This window comes from Sciurus vulgaris, assembly GCF_902686455.1.
Source record: "Sciurus vulgaris genome assembly, chromosome: 2".
NCBI lineage: Eukaryota > Metazoa > Chordata > Mammalia > Rodentia > Sciuridae > Sciurus > Sciurus vulgaris.
Window position 1 is genome coordinate 81,846,254 of NC_136462.1, and position 14,011 is coordinate 81,860,264.

Here is a 14,011-nt window from a genome sequence, read left to right on the forward strand (position 1 = left end):
AAACATTTGCTTTAAGTATTATCAGATTAATTGGAATTAATTAAAAGGAATTTGAACTAACAAAAGTTTGAAGCATCTGAGAAATGGTGGTTTATAGTTGCAGTGTGAAGATTAAACTCCAAATCCGTGTTTTCTGCAGAAGATCCATTCTCTGTTGCCTTGTATCCTTCTAAATGTCCTCTCTTCCTATCACAACCCCTTTCCCTACTACGATGTATTTTTTCTGCTTACTACGGCCTACCAGCGTAACTGCCTTTGTGGACACTTGTACTAACATTGACATTTATCACACCTGAGAATAGTCCTAAGGTTCCACTTCAGCATGCTTTCATCTTCATATACACCTTCATTTAGCTTAAAATTATTATTTAATAATGAAGAATGAAAAAGTAGTGGTTCTAAAGATAGCTTGGACAAAAGAAAGATGAAAAGATGTCATCAGCTCAAAATCCCTCTTCAGCCTCCCTATTATGACCAACTTCATCTGCCATATTCAAACTATCATTAATGCTAAAGACTGGACAATTACTTTGCAGCCTTGAAGTATTATTCCCTCAACAAACCAAATTCCCATAAGAGTCACCTATGAGAGTTCCCAGAGTTTTCCAGCACTTACTGGCCACTACATAATTCCAACAGATTATATTAGGAGGTGGGAAGGTTAGAGTATATATGATTTAGTGAGCTGTACTTTATTATGAAACTGAATTCAGAAGGTTCACACCCATGGAAATATTTCTCCACCAGAATTCATCGTGTTAATTGTATCTGAACTGGTAAGATGGCATAGTTAGCATTAAAGTTAATGCATTTGCCTATTGGAGCTCACACAAAACAGCAATTTTTCAATAAACGTGAGGTGACTGAACATGTAAAGGCAGTCTTGGGTTTCAGAAAATACTGCAGAGATTCTGACAAGTTCTCCAAAAGAAGAATTAAACATAGATTTATGAACAGCATTTGTGGGGTAGGTGTGTGTGTGTGTGTGTGTGTGTGTGTGTGTGTGTGTGCGCGCACGTGTGTGTGTGTGTGTGTGTATGTGTTAGTTATTGGGGATTGAAATCAGTAGCAGTAAAAGTTAATGAGATAAGAGTTACACGAAGCAGAGTAAAGAGGTTGCCACATAACAATCTTAATGTATAAATGAATTTATTATCATTGAGGAAAAATCGTTGAGCCTCTATTATATGCCAGGCATTGTGCTAGGTGCTAATATGGCAATTATAGTAAGTTTTAAGATCACAAACATGGAAGGAAGAAATATATAAAATAACTGCATCACAGATTGTAATGGCAGTGCTCTGGGGACACAGAAGACAGAATCGTCAATTCTGACAGTGTGAGGAAAGGTGTCACTGAGAATGTCTCGATTTTAGAATTTGGGGATTAGTTGCATGAGTAAGGAAAACGAAGAGTTAGTTCATTTATTCATATGTGTGCATTTCCTCATACCAGGGACTCACATTTCCTGAAACCCACCCTTCTAGCGCCTTTATGGGGAGAGCTGGCTGCTCCTAATAAGTCCTCAAAATAGCCAACTCTCAAGGATTCTTGCTGATTTTAAGAGAAGCTGAGCATTGTCATGCCCCGTACAACAGTTCTATTTGGAATTTTATTTTGTTATTATCATTGTTGGTTAGGCTCCATCCAGTCCAGGAAAGAAACTGCTCCAATTAAAGGTGATGATCTTAGAACTTCTGCTGAGAAGCTGGGAAGAATGAAGAGCTTAGAAAACCACAGGTATGTGCTAATCAAGAAGTGCAGACCCGTCCTGCACACCTCTCACAGCCTGTAGGAAGCACAGAGGTTAGAAGATCCCTAGAATTCAGCTTTACTTCCATGACCCCACCAAGAATCCCTCCCCTTCTCTGAGCCTTGGCTCCTCCCATCAGTTGTGTGAGCTGCTCAGTGGCATTCCCAATTCCTCTCCCTAGTGGGAAGAGCAAGGATTCCATACCCACTTACTCTTCATAATAAATCAGCCTGGAGAGCAAAATGACAAAAATGAAGACTTGGAAGGGCTGAGTAGGTCAAAGTCAGGAAAAGTTTGAACTTTGGCATTCACCCAGAGGAGTGAGGAGAGCAGAGAGAGGCAAAGAGGCAGATAAAGAGAAGAGGTGTTTGCAGTGGGGGTTCTGGTGAGAAGAGAGTTGATGAGATCTGAAATCTGATATTGAACTTCACAAATAAAATATTCGTTCCTGACTTAATCCACTATGCAACACATTCTCTTGGGAGTTAAGGAGACCTAGGGTCACCTGAATTGGCCAGAATCAGAGCACAGCGTGAGTTCAAGCTTCCAAATGTGACCAGGAAACCTTTGATCAGGGAAGCAGACTCCTCCTTAACAAGGTAAAGGATGTATTCTGTGCCTGTGTGCTCTGGAAATCTTTAGTTTCTGTCCCATTGCAGGATTAACAGAAGCCTGAGATCCACTGGGCTGCACTGGTGTCTGTGACCAGCAGAAATCTTTGTGAGCAGAGTCCTGCATCAGTGATGTAGTCAGAAACCAGGAAGACAGCAGTGTCCTGAGGTAAGACACACTGTTCAGGCGAAGCACTTGCATCCAAATCAGGAATTGAAGTAAATGTACTGTTGACAATTTAAATTTAGAGAGTATCAGATCACCAATTCAAGTCCTTGAACCTGAAATAAATATTTTCCCCAGAGAAGGTTTATATGAGCCGTCTGCTGTGGTACATCAAGCAGGAATAAATGCATTTGTCGGTCTGACATGAGAACTATGTGAAAGACAAGAGACAAAATCCGAACTCTGTTAAGTTTTTCTCTGAATTTCAAGTTATTGCTAATACAATATGCATGTACAAATTTTCCAAGTTCATGGCTGAAAAAATGAATCTTGTGAAATAATGGCAAAATTAAGAAGTTTCTATTGTGTACAAAGTGCTCTGCACATGGCCAGTGTACTCCTATTGCCTAATGTTAATTGGATGAATAATGAAATTAAAATCAGTGTTGAAAGATTGTTTGTTGATTCAGCTAATGATACACTTTGTCATAGTGGTGATCAAGGCATTATTCTTTAGAGTTCAATTTCACTTACTGTGAACAAAGAGAAAAGAAATACCACAGAACATCAACCCCATGTCAAAGAGAGTTCATGTGTTAATTACATCATGTAAGAATTTTCTTCAGAACAGCAGAGAGTTCAACTCAAATAGCAATGCAGTATGGAAAATTGACTCAGCGTATGAATACAATAACGATGCTATTTATTCAATTATTCAATGTTTCCTTTTTTCTTTTTTTAATTTTTATTTTTTTAATTCAGATTCATTGTACACAAATGGCGTACAACTTTCATTTCTCTGGTTGTACACGGAGTCACACCGTTTGTGTAATATTTGTATCAGTGTTTTCTTTTTACTAGGTAATTATCTATTAATTCTGATAATTGTATCATCAAAACTTATAGTGTTTAAATGCCTGCAATAGTATGCAAACTATTCTAGTGGTAAGCCTTAACTCCAGGTTTATGAACATTTAAATTTGATGTCAGGAAGCCCAGAGTTTGAATCCCTGCACTTTACCCTAGTGAACTTTAGCAAGTAAGCAATAAGAATAGTGGCAACTGTGTGCCAGCTGTGTGTTGGATGCTGTGCTAAGGACGCTTTACTATTTAGATTGAAATATTCCACCTCTGAATCATATATATTCCTTATTGTTTATTTTGTGATGTAGCATAGTACTTAGAAGATTGCCTAATATGAAAAGTACTGATAGGTATATTATAGTGACAAAAAAAAAAAAACAAAAAAACCTGAGAATGTTTTTCCCTTCACTATCTAACACTAAATCTTCCAGAAAACTCAACCTTCAGTGACAAGTTGGTCACTGAATCCCTGTGTTTCCTTTATTCTTTCTGCTTCTCCACAAATAATCCATGAATAGAGATTTCAGTTACAGATCATGTGAACTTGAATAAAAAGAGAAACATCTCATAAGAGTATTTTTCAAAGCTGATAGAGATTTTTCTCTATTTCCAAAGAAGTTACACCTGTGAATCTAAATTCTTAAGCCCACCTGGCATACTGTACTTGTTCATAAGTGCAAGGAAGCACTGTACCAGTGAGTGCTAAATCCTAGAGCTAAAAACTTATGATGGATTCAGTTTGGATCTAACACATAGCTCTGCATGTGTTTCTCAGTAACAGTTAATTTAATGTCTATTCCACAAGTGACACATTCTTTTTGAAATTTATCAAAATATTAGTAGTCCAAGTTTAAAACTGGTTGAAATGTATGTCTCCCTTGCACAGGGATGGATGGTAGAAAAGAAAGAACACTGTCCTACTCGGTAAGAACTTCGTCATTTTTTTCATCAATCACACTTCTGAAGTTGTGTCTGAAAGTATTTGCCTCACCAAAATTTTGGCATGTTTTCTCTTTTTTTAGTTTCTTTAGAAATTTTAGTTTTACTTGTGACATTTAGGTGTATGATCCGCTTTGGAGTCAATTTTCACAGAAGTTAGAGATTGAGGTTGGGCTCTATTGTGTTTGTTCTGTTTTTTCCTTTACCTTTTTGTTTATCCAGTTTTTCCATGATTTACTTCAAAGACCTTTGTTGAATTTTAAGTAGATTCTCATGTTTTGCTTATTTTATACAAATACGTTAATCTATTTAAATCTTCATCACCCTAAGATCACTTTTTTTTTTTTGGTACCAGGGTTGAACTCAGAGGCACTCAACCACTAAGCCACTTCCTCAGTTGTATTTTGTATTTTATTTAGAAACAGGGTCTCACTGAGTTGCTTAGTGCCTCATAGTTGCTGAGGCTGACTTTGAACTCTTGATACTCCTGAGTTAGCCTCCCAAGTCACTGAGATTACAGGCATGTGCCACCACACTTAACTAAAATCACTCTTAATTGTGTTTTTACTCTATCCATCATGTCATCTTTCCTCTCCTTGCATCCCAAAACTTCTTAAGCTGAGTTTCTCACTTACTGTCTCAGTTTCCTAATTCCACGATGATTTGGTTTCCCCAGTTTTCAGTCAATGAACTTCTTTGGTGAAGGATAGAATATGAGTTGATGGTCAAGTCTAAGGGATCACACAGCATTCATAGCTCATTCAGAGCACAACTATCTCTAAGTATTATCTTGTCCACTAATCTTTCATTTATAAAACATTACACCTAATTGTAATTTAGTGTATACATTTGCAAATAAAAAATACCTGACTTCAGAGGTGGAGTAGAATCTCTTTTTCCTTTTAATTTCAATTAAACTTATTTTTAACTAATAATATAAAATCAACAAATTTAGGGGTATCATGTCATGTTTTGAATCATGAACTTTTATCATTTCTTTTTCTGTCAATATTTTTTTGGTTGTCAATGGACCTTTCTTTTACTTATTCATTTATATGCAGTACTGAAAATCAAACCCAGTATCTCATACATGATAGGAAAGCACTCTACCACTGAGCCACAAATCTACTCCCTTATCATTTTTATAGTGACTATGTTAAAGTTCTTTCTTGAAGTTTTTAAAAATATGCAGTACATTATCATTATATGTAGGCGCCCTGCTATGTAACACACCTATCTCAGTATAACCTAGTACCCAGGTAACAACCTTGACCAATCTCTCTCATCCTCCTACTCTTCCCAGACTCTTGTAACTACCATCCTCCTCACAAATTCTAGGAAATTAATTTTTATATTCTACAAATGAGTGTGATCATGTACTGCTTGTTTGTCTGTGCCTGGCTTATTTCACTTAATGATTCTTATGTCCATTCATCTTGTTGCATATGACATTTTTTTTAAGCTGATTTGTTATTTCATTGCATATATGTAACACCTTTGCTTTGTGCATTCATCAGTCAGTGGAAATATAGGTTGTTTCTATCTCTTAGCTATTGTGGATAGTGCTGTAATAAACATGGGAGCACAGATGTGTCTTTGACATACTGATTTCATTTCCTTCCATTTCCTTTGGATATATACCCAGTAGTGGAATAGCTGGATCATATGGTGGAGCTGTTTTTAAGTTTCTTGAGGAACCTCTGTATTGCTTATCATACTGGCTGTACTAATTTATATTCCACCAACAATGGGCAGGTGTTCACATTTTTCTCCCCATTCTTGCCAGAACTTTGCAAACTCTGTGGTGTAAGTGATCTTGTTTTCTCTATGCAGGTCATCTGTGAGCAAGCAATATGATCAAGTCTGTGGAACTATCAAATCAAACTCAAGTATCAGAATTCATTTTGGTGGGACTGACCAGCTTCAAGGATATAGAATTTCTTCTCTTTGCACTCTTCTCAATTATCTATTTGTTAACAGTTTTAGGTAACCTTCTCATTATAGTTACAGTATTTTTTACCCCACACCTGCACACTCCCATGTACTTTCTCCTTGGCAATCTCTCCTTTGTGGATATGACCCTGGCTTCCTTTGCCACTCCTAAAATGATCGTGAACATGGTAAAAAACAAGAAGACCATTTCTTTTGTTGGTTGCTTCACTCAGATATTTCTTCTTCATTTACTGGGTGGAAATGAAATGGTACTATTGGTTTCCATGGCCTTTGACAGATATGTGGCCATTTGTAAGCCCCTACACTACATGACCATTATGAACAAGAAGGTGTGTACCTTGCTTGCAGTTACTCCATGGTTAATAGGTCTCCTTCATGCAGGACTTCAGTTACCCTTTGTTGTGAATTTGCCTTTCTGTGGTCCCAATGTAGTGGACAGCATTTTCTGTGATCTCCCTCTGGTTAGCAAACTTGCATGCACAAACACCTATTTTGTACAGTTAGTCATCGTTGCCAACAGTGGCATGCTCTCCATGAGTTGTTTCCTTATTTTGCTTATCTCCTACAGTGTGATCCTCATGACCATCAGGAGGCGCTCTTCTACTGGGCAGTCCAAAGCCCGGTCCACTTTGACAGCTCACATCACAGTGGTGATGATCTTCTTTGGTCCATGCATCTTCATCTATGTCTGGCCCTTCAACAATCACTCCGTGGATAAGTTCCTTGCTGTATTCTATACCATTGTCACCCCTATCTTAAATCCACTTATCTACACTCTACGAAACAAAGAAATGAAGACAGCTATGAGGAAACTCTGGAGAGCTATTGTGCATTCTAAAGAAAATATTTAGGTTAAGAGTATGATTACAGAGAAATGGGGTATTGTTCAGATCTCTAAAATTTCTTTTAAAATAGACATATCCAAGTCATATACAGAAAGGCAAATAAAACAGCAAGATTGTACAAGCCAGATATCTTATAGTATCTCGAATGTAAATTTAATAGATAAATTGTTATTGGTGTTTAAAATAATGTTGGGAGAGTTGTAACAATTGTCAAGTACACTCATCCTTTTAACTAGGTAGTCATAAAACTTTGAATGAAAAGTAAATAAAGTCAATCTCCAGATAATTTGTCATAATTTTCTGTATATTTTGAGTGATTTAGCACTCAGTGTGGGCCTAACATTGTTTTTTTTTTTTTTTTTTTTCTCAATTATATTAGTGTCTGAGTCACAAATTGTATGTGGTGCCTTCTAAGAAAGCAGAAATGGGACTTGCACCATCTACCTCCACCATACAAGTCACCTATTTTTCCTATAACCACTGAAATAAGAGTTTGCCTAGTTGTCTTTCAGGTCATTGATATAATGAAATCTTACTACCATCTTCCTGACTTTAGTATTTCAATTCCATACAACTGTGTTCTGACTCCAAATATCAGGTTATATATTGCAAAGAAGACAAACCCTGAATTTTAGAAGCAATATTTTTTGTATATGTCCCTGTGGCCCAGACATCAGCTCAGCCACCATATTGAGAAAGTCCCTGACTTGAATCTAGAACTCTCTCTGGCTTCTGGGTTGCTTCAAAAGCCTCTGTGTCTCATATACCATTGCCAGTGGGCAATGGGAGTGCCTGGTCCCAGATATCACTGTTATTACTTCCTGAGAATGCAGATCTGTAGTAGCCCACACCTGCTTGTGCTTCTCACTTCCATTTCTTCGCTTCTCAAGAATACCAACTATCAGAGTTGTACCACCATCAACTCAAGTGGTCCGGGAAGCCAGATGCTGTGCCAGCAGCACTTTTTTCTGTCATAACATCCTTAATAGGAGACAAGGAGTCTGGAAAGATGTTAACAGCCATCTCCATAAAGACCCCGATCACCACCACTGCAGAGTTCCACCTTGTCAATCACTGAAGGTCTCTGTAAACTTCCTCAACACCAACTTCAGCTGACAGAGGGAAATAGAAACTATACGACACTGCACCCGTGGTACCCACAACAGTTCCATCCTACCTGACAGTGTCCTAGCATTCCACATAGGAAAGGTCTTTCCCCACTGAACGCAGCATGTGAAGTCTGGGAGAGGTGAGTGCTCCAGCAAATACAGGGATTGCACTTAAGACAACAAAGTGTGGAAAACCAAGAAGGCACACCTCCACAAAAGAACTCACAGAAGTAGGTAATTTCACAGTAGTTAACTCCAAGGAAATGGGAGACCTATGACCTATCAGGCACACAAGTCAAAAAAATTGCTTTAAGGGAGCTCATGAAACTTCAGCATGTCCTTGTGTATATAATATAATTTTACAAAAAATCAGAAAAACAATAATTGTTAAAAACAAATTTACAGAGTGGTTGAAATCATTTTTAAATCCCCAGAAAGTTCTTAAGGTATTGGTAACATTTAAAAAGATTTAAATTATGACATCAAAAACTAAAAAATATAGGAAGGGGTGGAGTGAAATTGTAATGTTTAATGCAGATCGATGTAAAGTATCCACTTAAAATACATAATTATAAATAGAATGTAGGATAATAACAATAAGGGTCTGTTGAACAAATTGACATAACACATAACAAATATGTACACAACAATCCATCAGCAGAATACATGTTCTTCTCAAGCATACAAAGAACAATCTTCACGATAAAACACATATTAGGCCACAAGACAAGTTCTATCAAATTTAAGATAAAAATCATATTGGGGCCATTTGCCTGCCTCTCGCCTGTCCATCACCTGCCTTACCCCTATCCATCACCCAACACTCAAGGTTCACCTCCCGATCGTCAGACAGCTGCCAGCAGATTGACCGCAGACCGCCAGTGGAGAACCAGCTGCCTGTTGCTGCCTGGAAGTTCACTGTCACAGTACCTGCAGGTTTGATTACACGTGGCTGCCACCATTTTGAGACAACAGCCAGGCCCTGTAGGACCCCTGGCCAGACTGATGGAGTCACATCTCCAGGATCCCTCAGCCCGACCAATCACTCCCTGCCTCTGGGGCCCTCACATCAACTGACTGCTCCCTGCCGCCAGGACTCCGAGACCGACTGATTGCACCCGGCAGCCAGGATCCCACAACCACACCAAACACACCCGACCGCCAGGACCCCTGCCGGACCAACTGCATCCTGTCTCCAGGACCTCCAGTTGACCACGTCCACCCCTGAGCTGCAGCTCCCCATTTGCCAACACATTTGGAAGCCAGAGCAGCCATCTTGGATAATCCTGGAAGCCGTAGCTCCGATCTTCGGGTGGGGCAAATCCCATCCTGAGACACCTGCTGGAGGCTTGAAGCCCATTCTCAGGTACCTCTCATAGATCAGGCTACTGAACACTGGGAGGTTTCATTACAATATGACTATTATACAGTAGATTTTCTTTTTTCTCCTTTTTTAAAAAAAATTTAAGTTTTCATTTCTTTACGTTTCTTGCTTTCTTTTCCTTCTGTTTACCTGTTCCCTCAGAGTTGCTTTCTCCCTTATTTACATGATGTTATTGTCCCCATAGGGGCTATTTGGTCTAGGATTGCACAGTGTCTGATTTGGGCACTGCTAATAAAGAAAGGGTTTTGGAAACCTATAGGGCCACTATAAGCCTATAGGGGAAAATCTGCAATACCCAAGATCTGCAGCGCTAGAGGGGAAGATACATGAACAACATGAAAAAACAAGGGAAGAAAATGATCCAAACAAATCTAGATTCTATACTAATAGAATCCAATGACAGTATGTTAGAAGAAATGTCAGAAAAGGACTTCAGATTATACATGATTAAGATGATTCGCGAAGCAAAGGATGAGATAAGAGAAAATGCAGGCAATGAATGATAATACCAATAAGCTGAAAAAGCACCTGCAGGAAGCAAAAGATCATTTCAACAAAGAGATAGAGATTTTCAAAAAAAACCAAACGGAAATCCATCAAATGAAGGAGACAATAAACCAAATAAAAAACTCAATGGAAAGCATCACCAACAGACAAGACCACTTGGAAGACAGAACCACAGACAATGAAGACAAAATATTTAATCTTGAAAATAAAGTCACCCAAACGGAGAAGATGGTAAGAAATCATGAACAGAATCTCCAAGAACTATGGGACATCATGAAAAGACCAAATTTAAGAATTATTGGGATTGAGGAAGGCACAGAGATACAACCCAAAGGAATGAACAACCTATTCAATGAAATAATATCAGAAAATTTCCCAAACCTGAAGAATGAAATGGGAAATCAAATACAAGAGGCTTACAGAACACCAAATGCACAGAATCACAACAGATCCACACCAAGGCATATTATAATGAAAATGCCTAACATTCAAAATAAAGATAGGATTTTGAAGGCCATGAGAGAAAAGCATCAGATTACATATAGGGGGAGACCAATATGGATAGCAGCAGACTTCTCAACCCAGACTCTAAAAGTTAGAAGGGCCTGGAACAACATATTTCAAGCTCTGAAAAAACACGGTTGCCAACCAAGAATCCTATACCCAGCAAAACTAACCTTCAGATTTGAAGATGAAATAAAATCCTTCCATGATAAACAGAAGTTAAAAGAATTTACAAATAGAAAGCCTGCACTACAGAATGTTCTCAACAAAATATTCCATGAGGAGGAAATGAAAAACAACAATGTAGGTCAGCAAGGGAGGAACTACCTTAGAGAAAAACCACTCAAAGGAGAAACCAAGCCAACTTAAAAACCAAAAATAAGCCAAATGACTGGGAATACAAATCATTTCTCAATAATAACCCTGAACGTTAATGGCCTAAACTCATCAATCAAAAGACATAGACTGGCAGAATAGATTAAAAAGAAAGACCCAACAATATGCTACTTGCAAGAGACTCATCTCATAGAAAAAGACATCCACAGACTAAAGGTGAAAGGATGGGTAAAAACCTACCATGCACATGGACCCAGTAAAAAAGTGGGGGTTTCCATCCTTATATCAGATAAAGTGGACTTCAAGCCAAAGTTAGTCAGAAGGGATAAAGAAGGACATTTCATACTGCTTAAGGGAACCATAAATCAGGAAGACATAAAAATAGTAAATATTTATGCCCCAAACAATGGTGCATCCCTGTACATCAAACAAATCCTTCTCAATTTCAAGAATCACATAGACCACAACACAATAATTCTGGGCCACTTTAACGCACCACTGTCACCACTAGATAGATCTTCCAAACAAAGTCCAACCAAAGAAACCATAGAACTTAATATCACAATTAATAACCTAGACTTAATAGACATATATAGAATATTCCATCCATCAACGAGCGGATACACTTTCTTCTCAGCAGCACATGCAACCTTCTCAAAAATAGACCATATGTTATACCACAAAGCAGCCCTTAGGAAATGCAAAAAAATAGAGATACTGCCTTGTGTTCTATCAGATCATAATGGATTGAGAGTAGAAATCAATGACAAAGTAAAAAAAGGAAATTACTCCAACACTTGGAGACTAAATAATATGCTATTGAATGAAACATGGATAACAAAAAACATCAGGGAGGAGATTAAAAAATTCTTAGAGGTCAATGAGAATGATGATGCAACATATCAAAATCTCTGGGACACTATGAAAGTGGTACTAAGAGGAAAATTCATTGCATGGAGTGCATTCCAGAAAAGAATGAAAAGTCAACAATTAAATGACCTAACATTACAGCTCAAAGCCCAAGAAAAAGAAGAACAGAATAACAGCAAATGTAGTAAAAGACAGGAAATAATTAAAATCAGAGCTGAAATCAATGAAATTGAAAAAAAAGAAACTATTCAAAAATTGACATAACAAAAAGTTGGTTCTTTGAGAAAGTAAACAAAATAGACAAACCCTTAGCCACACTAACAAAGAGAAGGAGAGAGAAGACTCAAATTACTAAAATACATGATGCAAAAGGAAATATCACAACAGACACCACTGAGATACAGAACATAATGAGAAGCTACTTTGAAAATCTGTATTCCAACAAAATAGAAACTACCAAAGACATTTACAAATTTCTAGAGACATATGCTCCTCCCAAACTGAACCAGGAGGACATACACAATTTAAACAGATCAATATCAAGCAATGAAATAGAAGAAGTCATTAAAAATCTACCATCCAAGAAAAGCCCAGGACCAGATGAATTCTCAGCCAAGTACTACAAGACCTTCAAAGAAGAACTCATTCCAATACTTCTCAAAATATTCCAGGAAATAGAAAAGGAGGGTACCCTACCGAACTCATTCTATGAAGCTAATATCACCCTCATACCCAAACCAGGAAAAGACACATCAAGGAAAGAAAATTTTAGACCAATATCCTTGATGAATATAGATGCTAAGATCCTTAACAAAATATTGGAAAACCATATCCAAAAACATATTAAGAAAATTGTGCACCACGATCAAGTGGGGTTCATTCCTGGAATGCAAGGATGCTTTAACATCCATAAATCAATAAACATAATCCATCATGTCAATAGACTTAAGGATAAGAATCATATGGTTATTTCAATTGACACAGAAAAAGCATTTGACAATATACAACACCCCTTCATGCTGAAAACACTAGAAAAAATAGGGATAGTAAGAACATACCTGAACATTGTAAAGGCTATTTATGCTAAGCCCAGGGCCAACATCATTCTTAATGGAGAAAAACTGAAACCATTCCCTTTAAAAACAGTAACAAGACAGGAATGTCCTCTTTCACCACTTCTATTCAACATTGTCCTCGAAACTCTAGCCAGAGCAATTAGGCAGACTAAAGAAATTAAAGGGATACCAATAGGAAAAGAGGAACTTAAGCTGTCACTATTTGCGGATGACATGATTCTATATTTAGAGGATCCAAAAACCTCCTCCAGAGAACGTCTAGACCTCATCAATGAATTCAGGAAAAATAGCAGGCTATAAAATCAACACGCATAAATCTACAGCATTTTTATACGCAAGCGATGAAACAGCTGAAAGGTAAATGAGGAAAACAACTCTATTTGCAATAGCCTCAAAAAAAAAAAAAATACTTGGGTATCAATCTAACCAAAGAGGTACAAGATCTCTACAATGAAAACTACAAAACACTGAAGAAAGAAATTAAGGAAGACTTTAGAAGATGGAAAGATCTCCCATGTTCTTGGATAGGCAGAATTAATATTGTCAAAATGGCCATACTACCAAAAGTGCTATACAGATTCAATGCAATTCCAATTAAAATCCCAATGACGTACCTCACAGAAATAGAGCAAGCAATCATGAAATTCATCTGGAAGAATAAGAAACCTAGAATAGCTGAAGCAATCCTTAGCAGGAAGAATGAAACAGGGGGTATCACAATACCAGAACTTCAACTCTACTACAAAGCAATAGTAACAAAAACGGCATGGTATTGGCACCAAAATAGACAGGTAGATCAATGGTATAGAATAGAGGACATGGACACAAACCCTAATAAATACAATTTTCTCATACTAGACAAAGGTGCCAAAAATATGCAATGGAGAAAAGATAGCCTCTTCAACAAATGGTGCTGGGATAACTGGATATCCATATGCAACAGAATGAAACTAAACCCCTATCTCTCACCCTGCACAAAACTCAACTCACAATGGATCAAGGACCTTGAAATCAGACCAGAGAACCTTCATCTTATAGAAGAAAAAGTAGGTCCAAATCTTCACCTTGTTGGCTTAGGATCAGACTTCCTTAAC

General features: G+C 37.6%; 1 protein-coding gene across 1 annotated transcript; it reads left to right on the top strand.

The window, feature by feature from the left end:
• Positions 1-6,186: 6,186 nt before the first annotated feature.
• On the top strand, positions 6,187-7,137 carry LOC306655306 (olfactory receptor 4K17-like; the record flags this gene model as incomplete). The annotated part of the gene is made up of 1 exon (XM_079129684.1): positions 6,187-7,137. The coding sequence occupies one exon, from the start codon at positions 6,187-6,189 to the stop codon at positions 7,135-7,137; it is 951 nt and encodes a 316-aa protein (XP_078985810.1).
• Between the last annotated feature and the right edge of the window lie 6,874 nt (positions 7,138-14,011).